Source organism: Crinia signifera, chromosome 5 (genome assembly GCF_055691185.1).
Source record: "Crinia signifera chromosome 5, ASM5569118v1, whole genome shotgun sequence".
Lineage (NCBI taxonomy): Eukaryota > Metazoa > Chordata > Amphibia > Anura > Myobatrachidae > Crinia > Crinia signifera.
In genome coordinates, this window is record NC_139221.1 from 122,643,386 (window position 1) to 122,653,385 (window position 10,000).

The 10,000-nt window shown below is 46.3% G+C and overlaps 1 protein-coding gene across 6 annotated transcripts in view; it reads right to left on the reverse strand.

Moving 5' to 3' along the window:
* Positions 1-10,000, reverse strand: part of LOC146080545 (enoyl-CoA hydratase EchA19-like) — a 110,532-nt gene that overhangs the window by 48,933 nt on the left and 51,599 nt on the right. For all 6 annotated transcript variants that reach the window (XM_083187959.1, XM_083187961.1, XM_083187960.1 and 3 more), the window contains one exon: positions 8,647-8,814. In XM_083187959.1, the coding sequence (XP_083044085.1) occupies positions 8,647-8,814 (168 nt within the window). The remainder of the gene's footprint in view (positions 1-8,646; positions 8,815-10,000) is intronic.

The window sequence follows — 10,000 nt, forward strand, 5'->3', positions numbered from 1 at the left end:
GCCATAAAGGTAAATATGAGAGGTGGCCGAAGCATTTTTTTTTTTTTAAATTAAGGTAGCCGATCCAGGAAATCCTGGGATTGGGGATTTTTCAAACCCGAATTCTGGGATTGAAAAAAATTCCCAGGGATTGGCATCCCTAGTCTTATTCACGAGCAGACATCTCATTCAGCCACAAAGATTCCTGTATGACTTGTCAGCCCAGGCCACAGGTCCTAGCAGAAACCTCAAACCGTGCCACTATTAATATACAAGTTACTAAACTGTTTTGATGTTGTGCATAACAGCTTTAAGCATTGATAAAACATTGGAATTTACAGGTCGCTTCAGCCTCAAGAATGTTCAATATTTTCCATTGAAATGAATGTAATGCTGATACGTTTAGTGGCATACTTACTTAGCAGGGTTTAATTAGAAACTGAGAGATAGGAATTAAAGTGGTTACCGAAGATTCTATAAAAATAGCTTTCAAAATAGTAACATGAAAAGGGTTCGTTAAATATGATTTCACCAATGATGTAACTTTGTTTGCAGTCACAACAAACCATCCTAAGTAGGTCTTTCACAAAGTCGGCTCCCAAGTATCAACGATTTATTTTCCACAGATGAAAAATGTAGGATGTGAAATAATAAAAACAAGATTCTTAGGAAAGTTTAAACTTAATAACTTCCCAAGCTCAGCTCTCTCACTTCCTGGTCATGTAACAAAAGGTGCAAGTCATATTTTCATTGTAAACAGTGGAAAAAAAATGGAGCCTGTATCTCAGTTTGAACCAAAGTGACGGAGAACATGGAAACTTACACTTGGCTCCTTTGCCTATACGTCAGTAAGACTACTGGGATTAGTGTGTTTAGCATAATGTTACAGCTCCTAATGGCAAATCATTTCTGAGACAACTTCGCTCCCATTTTAGAGGGATAAAAACTAAATCCTGTACTTCACATGCAGCTTTGTTTTGAGAACCTACAGTAGTACCCTTATGCTGCTTTCCCACTGCAGAAATGGGTAAAGACCCGGTATTGTTAAATGGGACTTTAAAATGGGTCTAAGCCTGAAACCCCTTTCCCACTACATGTTGTAAACAGTATATATTACTGGTTAATTAAAATTAATAAATTTTTGTACCTTTTACATTGAACCCGTTTCGAAAGGTACAAAAACGGTAATTCACCAGCAATATACCACCCCTTCCCTGGTACCTATCCTATTCCCCCCCCCCCCCCGGTCCCCTGGTACCTGGCAGAGTAGGCATGATGCAGGAGGAGGCTGCAGCTGGTGCACAGACAGCGAAGGCACTGGGGATCCGGGCAGCGCGGTCCATGTGCAGGAGGAGGAAGCGGGTCCATTAGCAGATTGTGATTTCATCGGCGGGGTCCCTGCCACGAATCGGAACTAGCGGGCCCGCTCATTAAATGTGTGCATATGTAATGAGCGGGCCCGTAGTTGTCTAGCTAGTCACTACTTGGCTGTCTGTGCATCAGCTGCAGCCTCCTCCAGCATCATGATCCTGCATGATGCTTTCATGCACCAGTAGGGGACCTGCCGACTAGGAGCCCTGGCACGCCCGCTGCCTTCTCTGAAGGACAGGTACCAGGGGAGGGGGAAAACCAGTGTGGGATCTTAAATACTGTTTAAGACCCTTTCCCACTGCCCCCAAAAAAACGGGTAGGACACTGCTTTTTACCCGTTTAACAAAAAACGGTATTTGTTAAACGGGTAAAGCACCCTAGAGCTTTCCCACTGCAGCTCTACCCATCTAATCAGCCGTTTATGTGTCAGCTACTCAGTGCATAAACATACACATGGTCAAAAGGTTTAGTTGTTGGTCAAAATGTAATCTAAGTGAATGACTGTGGAATGATAGTTGGTAACAGACCATGGACCGTGGTTTAAGGATCCCAGAAACTGCTGATATTTTGGGATTTGAATGCACAGCAGTGTCTAAAGTGATGGACAGTGATGTAGGTGAAAATGTCTCAAATTAGAGGTCAAAATTGCTTCAAATTTAAAGGTAAAAGTAACTCAAGTAATCATATGCTACAACAAGGTTGTGAAGCTGACCGTCTCTGAAAACACAACAGTTTGACAGTTGAAATGGACAGACCCCTCCACGCAGTGGCGTAACTACAGAGGGTGCAATGGATGCAGCTGCTATGAGGCCCGGTGGCTGGGGGAGCTCAAAGCCCCAGCAGGCTATCCCCTGCACCCCCTTGAACGTTCTTTTATCTTAAATCGTTTCGCAAACGACTGCATCGTGCACTGCCTTGTGCCCCATGTGTTTTCTTTTTGAAGCAGGAAACGGTACTCTTTACCTAGCACGGCGCCCACGATTTTGATCGTGGGCATCGCAGGTTAAAAAATCGCGGGTATCGCGGGCATTGAATGCACTAAAATCGGGTGCGACGCGACCGACGCGATGCCCGCGATTTCCCATAGGGATCAATGTTAAATTTCTCAATTGACCCGATTTTACTGTTCAATGCCTCAATTGACCTGATTTTTCCATAGGAAACAATGTTAAATGGCCCACAGAGGCCAAATAGCCACCCTGAAGTGTGAAATGGCCCCTACAATTGTTAACGCCACCCCACGATCAACGTCAACCCGAAGCGTGGCGAGCGCAGCGAGCCCGCGAGGGGCGGCGGTACGCGTCCTACGACCTTTTCATATCCCCACTATCCACGTCGGCGTGGAGTTGAGAATAGAATAGTGTGGCGAGCGCAGCGAGCCACCGAGCCCGAAGCGTGGCGAGCCCCGCGAGGGGACACGGATACCTTCACAGGTAAACGCGTCCCTTCGCGGGCTTCACAGGTATCCACGTCCGCTCGCCACACTATTCTATTCTCAACTCCATGCCGACGTGGATAGTGGGGGTATTAGAAGGTCGTAGGACGCGTACCGCCGCCCCTCGCGGGCTCGCTGCGCTCGCCACGCTTCGGGTTCACGTTGATCGTGGGGTGGCGTTAACAATTGTGGGGGCCATTTCACACTTTAGGGTGCCTATTTGGCCTCTGTGGGCCATTTAACATTGTTTCCTATGGAAAAATCGGGTCAATTGAGGCATTGAACAGAAAAATCGGGTCAATTGAGAAATTTAACATTGTTCCCTATGGGAAATAGCGGGCATCGCGTCGGTCGCATCGCACCCGATTTTTTAGTGCATTCAATGCCCGCGATGGGCGCCGTGCTAGGTAAAGAGTACCCAGGAAACTAGCGCTGCCGTTGAGTGAAGGGGCCTTCAGCAGCAGTGTGACACAGGAGGAGAGCCAGCGGCAGACTGGCCTGGTGGAATGCTTTCACTTTCAGGTTGGCCAGTCCCACCCCAAAACCCCTGCTGTGGTTCTTGCTGATGATACATTGTTGTGTTATTTAAAAGGGCGTGGTCACAGCTCCATGATTAGGCCATGCCCCGACTTTGCCAAGTCCCCGGCGGTCTGTCTTTGGCTCTGCCTTCATCCTGCTCCTACCGAGACTTCCTCCTGTGGTCTTGCACAAGAGGTAACTACTGTGGTAGTGTGTGTGTGTGTTCTTCAATGTGAGTGTCAGCGTGTATATGTTATTATGTATGCAAGTGTCATTGTGTGTGTCAGCATGTTTGTGTGTTATTGTTTATGACATTTTGTGTCTGTGTGTGTCAGTGTGTGTGTGTTATTGTGAGCGTCAGTGTTATTGTGTGTCAGCATGTGTGAGTGTCAGTGGTTGCAAGAGTGTCAGTGTGTGTCAGTGTCAGAGTGTGTGTGTGTGTGTGTGTGTGTGTGAAAGTGAATGTGTGCATGAGTGTCAGTGTGTGTTATTGTGTGTGCCAGTGAGTGCATGAGTGTCAGTGTGAGTGTCACGGTGAATCTGCTTATATACTGTAGTTAGAGTGATAGTTTGGAAACATCCACTGCTTGTATTGCTATATAACAGAAGTTCCCTGACCCTGCACACATTCTGTGTAACTAGAGGCCTGCATTTGGTGAGCGCATAGGCAGATTTTCGGGGGGTAAGGTTAGCACATCCCTGCCATTTAAGAGGAAAGGATTTTGCCCTTAGTCTTTCCCCACAGTCTCTCTCCTCCACATTTCTTTCCCCACTATTCCCCCTCTCTCTTTCCTCTTTCTCCTCTGACCATCTCTCTTTCTCCCCCAACTCTCTCTCTCCCTGGCACTCTCTCTCTACCCATCTCTCCCCCTTTCTTTCCTTGACACCCTTTCTCTATCATTATCTCTCTCCCTCCCTAACACTCTGGGCGGTATTCAATGAGAATACCTGCGAGGTGCAGCGAATCCTTTTTTGGATTCGCTGCACATTCGCCACGTTCCGGAGCCTCACCGGCTCCGGTATTCAACGAGTCAGGGGCAGCGAGCCCCTGACCAGCGAATATGAGCTCCTGCGGCGATTGCATGAGGACGGTGGCAGGCAGAGAGATGGAAGTCTCTCTGCCTGCCCCAGAACGTTTGTGGGGGGAGGTGGGCACCCCGGGTGCCAGGCAGCACAGGCTGCCCCCCCGGGGGTGCCAGCAGGGGACCTATATTCACTATACCCGATCGTAACGATCTGGTGCAGTGAATATATGAATATGTAATGAGCGGCTCGGCTCCGGCGCCCCCTGCTGGCTGCTGTGTAAAAAAAAAAATATATATATATATATATATTTTTTTTTTATTAAATATATATTCATGTGCTTACAGCACATGAATAAAAGTAGCATGCCCCTCCTCAGAATAAAATTCCTGATTTTTTTACACCAAATGTAAAAAAACAAAACACTTAATTTTAAAAGTTCACATTCCACTTCTCCATCAAAAGATAGCGATTGCTACTCGGTGAATCATGGCGAAAAAAACCTTCAAATGTATTCGCCATGTGGTCATTGAATAGGGTGATTCACCGTTTTAGTCCAAAATTCGCCAAACAGCACAAATTCGCCATAAAAACATGGCGAATCAGGCTCATTGAATACCGCCCTCTGTCACTGCTCTCACCCCTCACTTTTTCTCACTTGCTCCCCACCTTTCCCTCATTCCTTTTTATCCCGATGAAGCCTGCTCCCTCTCTCGCTTTCCATTCTTTGTCTCGCACTCCCCTCCTTCTTTCTTCTGCCCCCCCCCAGGGACATTGTAGTGACAACAGTGGGGGTCCCTTTCAAGATTTTGCTATGGGGCCCACAATGGTCTAGTTACGCCCCAGCCTCCACATATATTAGATCAGTTTTATGTAGGTAACATTTCTATCTATATATTTCACTCTTACTGCAGTTATCAATTTATTTCCAATCTAAATGTGTACACATTATTTATATTTCAGTATCTCAATAAATAACTAGCTCACCTTATTACTTGCCTACTACTACTACTGCTACTGCTACTACTACTACTCCCCCTATTGTAAAGGCATATCTAATGGAGGGACAAAGGGTGGAGATCTACCTAGGGATAGCTATCAATAGGTCTAGGATCGATAGTGTCTTCTGTATTTTACTTTGATAGCATAAAACCATAGCCAGGAAACTACTAATTAGTTAAACCATTGAAGGGCAATCCCTGCTGTCAGTCATTGGTAGACGTCCGGCCAATTAGGAGAGAAAAAACATTGGCACATCAACTCCACTGATGCTTGAGAACCAGTAAACCACCACAGACCATCAGTGGGCTGCTGACAATCAATGCTTGCTTATCATCACTAGATTGTCCCCTTAATCCTTAGTTCTCAAACTCAGCACTCAGGATTCCACACAGTGTGCATTTTCTAGGTCACACGGCAGGTGTCCTGTGTTTCACTAACTGTCACATTTTAAAGATCCACCTGGAAAAAACGAACTGTGTAGGATCCTGAGGATGAGTTTGAGAAACTTTAATATAATGCTGCTCATGAAGTTAGCAACATAGCTCATTGCTCTTAAATATAAATCACTGCTAGAATGTAAAGGCTTATACACAGGGCGACTTCAGCCCCGTGTTGAGTGATGTAGTTTAGCACACATCGTTCATAACATAGCGGACACACATGCTATTATTTATTTAATTTATAAACAGTTTCTTATATAGCACACACATATTCCGCAGCACTTTAACGAGAATATTTGAACAATCACAATTAACCTACCAGTATATTTCTGGAATATGGGAGGAAACCGTAGTACCTGGAGTAAACCCAAGCAAACATGGGGAGAATATACAAACTCTGACCAGTTAGGGCCATGGTTGGAATCTTGAATACAGACCTAGTCAGGTGATATCAACGTGTGGGACAGCACATTGCTGGTGCTTGGGGGCATACACACAGAGCAATTCCTGATTAATTCCTTTAAGTGATCTAGACAGATCACTTAGAAATAGGGCTAAACTCGCCCCATGTGTATGTCCCCTAAATACCAATCAAGTAAAAGCAATTTAAGTGACAGCGGAGTTGAATCAAGTGCTGGATTAGGTGAATATGGCTTAAAATTAGACCAATACCCTAAACAAAGATCTAAGCACTGAACTAAGGTCAGATTGCCCTTTAAGAATTCTGTTATGAATATACTGTAGGTCACTTTGGGATAATACATCCTATTGATGTGAATTGCCGTTTAGATAATATTCTGATAAAAATTTGCCTACTTTCACGGAATGTACAGAAGACATGCAGATTATTAGGACACCTGCCAGTTTTAAAAGTAAACCTGTATGATTCTGGTATGCAGAGTCTTTATTTGGGAACAGAGGACAATGATGATTATGTGTTTAAAGGGCAAAATAAAGCAAAGGATTTCACTAGGAGATGTTAATCTTGGGGGTCAGGGGAATCCCTGTATTAAGGGCGTATTTGATCCATTTCAGAAGGGCAGCGTTGAGCACCAGCCCGCTGAAGGACTGCTTCTAAGCCGTTCCCAGTAAGGTGTATTGTCAGGAGGCCAATCCTGGTATTGACAGTTGGTCAATCCCCTATCCCAGGATTAAAAAAATAGCCCGGGATTTGCCTCCGTAGATGGCACATTCCAATACTTTCCTAAACATTCTGCTTTGAAGGAAAGTGAGGGCATAACGTCAAAAAACATTCTTCATCCATCACATTAGAAGAGACAAACCGCTGTGGTGTATTTTATATGGCTTTCAGGAAAACCATTGTGGGCAATTTTTATTTTAACTTGGACACGTCCCTCGCAAATCTGAATCACATTTTACATTTGTCCACCTGCAGCGCAACATGGCTCTTTTTTTATGTATTTCCAACGTAGGGGGGTATTCAATCTGGGCCACTATTTATGATGGGGGAAAATAGTGGTCAATGCCTATTTAATGCTGTCTTTCCCGACAGCATTGAAGAGGCAGATCAACAGAATGGGCCTGACTTTAAAAGCAGTCGGGCCCGTTTTGTCGATTTCGGCCGTGAATTGTCGCGACCACGGCCGAATATCGACAATCCACGGCCGTTTACGCAGACACGCCCCCTTTTTCGCTGATCACGAAGTGGGACATTGAATCGCGCCTGGTGATCTGCGATCGAACAAAACGAAAACAGGCCAGGGTCACAGCTGTCGGGCCAGATCGACAGTCGTGTCCCGGGATTGAATACCCCCCTTAGAATCCGGTCCTTAAAGTAGGGATAATTTCTGAGAAATACTGCATGTCTTGTCACAATGCACAAGAGCAGTGTTTGTTATTTATATATTTTCTCGACCAGCGGTTCTCAATCTGTGGGTCCTGACCCCAAAGTGGGTCCCGACCTTCTCAGTATGGGGTTCCGACTCCATGTTACTGACCATCAGGCTGATGACTTTTCTAATCTCAGTCAGTGATTCAAGGAGTCCGAAAATCTATTGAATTGTCTGTTATTTTAGACTCCTCCCATCATTTTGTGCCTCCACAATGCTGCCCTATATGTGCTGTCTGCTGACTACAGATGTGATGTGATGACCTTCTTCAGTCACTTACTGGGGTCCTGTAATAATTTTATTGTCTGATGGGGTCCCAGAGCAAAATAGTTTGAGGACCCCTGTTCTAGACTATGGGGGTCATTCTAATTGGTGTGCTAAGCAGTGGTAGTTCGCTGCTTAGCGAGCCTTCTAACGCCACCCGGCCGAGCAAGCAAATGCTCGCCCCCTGCCACCTTGTGAATATCCCCGCCGCACTGTGACTGTATGTTTTGCATAAACATCCATTCGCAGGGTAGCCTGCGGGCCAAAATCATTCAATGGTCACCGACCATCGAATGATTTCTACCATGCTCGTAGACTTGCGGCGTCCTGGTCCGAGAACTGGGTGCACGGTTACGTCCTGTGATGTCAGCCACCCATCACCGGAAGGCAGGTGCCCCCCGCGTTCGCATGTGGACAACCTGCATTTTTCCTGGGCACATCCAGCATTTTTGGCGGATGCGCCCAGGATACACAGGGCGTTTGCATGTGAATGCTGCCTGCCTCCAACACACCCCCCTCCCCCTGTGCGAGAGGCATGGAGACTATGCAAGTCTCCCAAGGCGTCCACACAGGAGCCCCACATGCACATAAGCAAATATGTGCATCCGCAGTGCTTCACCATCGATCACGTCAGGGACCTTCGCTAATCATTATCAGGCCCAATGTGCAAGAATACAACATGCATAAAAAGTTAACATTTAATCATAAACTGACTGCATTCAACCTTTTCCCCAAAAAATAACAAAGCAAAGAGGATAGTCACCTAATCCATGAAGTACTGCTGCTGTCAGGGATGGGTCATTCTCAAATTCATTAAATGCTTGGAAAAGCTGGGAGGCAGTCTCAGGATTTACAGCATTTCTAGCTTCAGGCCTGTTAATACCAATGGTTAGAATAGTGCCATGTCTTTCACTTACTACATTCATGATGCCTGCAAAGAAAAACAAATGCAAAACATTCACTTAAATATGCATTAACATTTCAAAACAAAATCAGCTACTTTAAAGAGGGTATTCAATGGCCGATTCCAACTGTCGGAACGGTTCCGACAGTCGGAATCACGGCCGATCCGACATCAATTCGACCATTGGTGTTCAATATTCCCACTGTTGGAAATCCAGAGGCTGTTTTCAACCATGCGGATTCCACTTTTTAGAAAGTCAAATCTGTCAGGCTTCAATATGGTTGGAAACGACCGCATTGAATAGATTTGTCGGAAATATCGTCACACATTGAAAACCCTCCTAAATCTTATTTATTTTTTAAAATGACAGGGTATCACTAAAACTATTGTTACTTCTCAACATCATTGCAAATGTTTACCAATATTCTCATAAGTAGAATACTGTCATTTTGTATTTTGATTTGATACAATTTTACTTCACATTAGTACAGTGGTGGCCAACCCGTGGCTCTCCCCCTTGTAAAGTGCGGCTCCTGCTCCCACTGCTGCCTGCCGCCCACCGTCCGTCCCAGTCCCCCCTGCTGCCGGTTCCCTGAATCCCTTCTCCTTCTGAGGGGAGGAGAGTGCGCATTGCGCATCTCTCCTACCCCTTACTGTGCATCCTTGTGACTGGGCTGTCTGCCAATCAGAGCTTGCGGGCCAGCAGCCAATCAGGAGCCGGCCAGCGAGCTTTGATTGGTGGAAGGCCCAGTCACAGGGAATTGAGGGGGAAGGAGACGCGCGGTGTGCTGTGCTCTTCTCCCATCGGTGACATGACAGGAGGACTGCAGGGGGACACCAGACTGTCCTCTCCCCGCCCGGCAGCAGCAGCAACAACGGTGAGTGCTGCTGCTGGGAAATTTGCACTGTGGGGGCATAGCAGTTTGTGGCACTGTGGGGGCATAGCAGTTTGTGGCACTGAGGGGGCATAGCAGTTTGTGGCACTGTGGGGGCATACCAGCTTTTTGGCACTGTGGGGGCATACCAGCTTTCTGGCACCGTGTGGTGCATACCTGGCACCGTGGGGGCATATGTGTATCTGGCACTATTGGGGGCATATGTATATATGGCACTGCACTATTGGAGGCATATTTGTATCACACCCACCCAAGGGGTCAAAATAGACTACACCCCTTTTTTTGGCGCATGCGCCTTTGGCCCGCGCATGATGTCG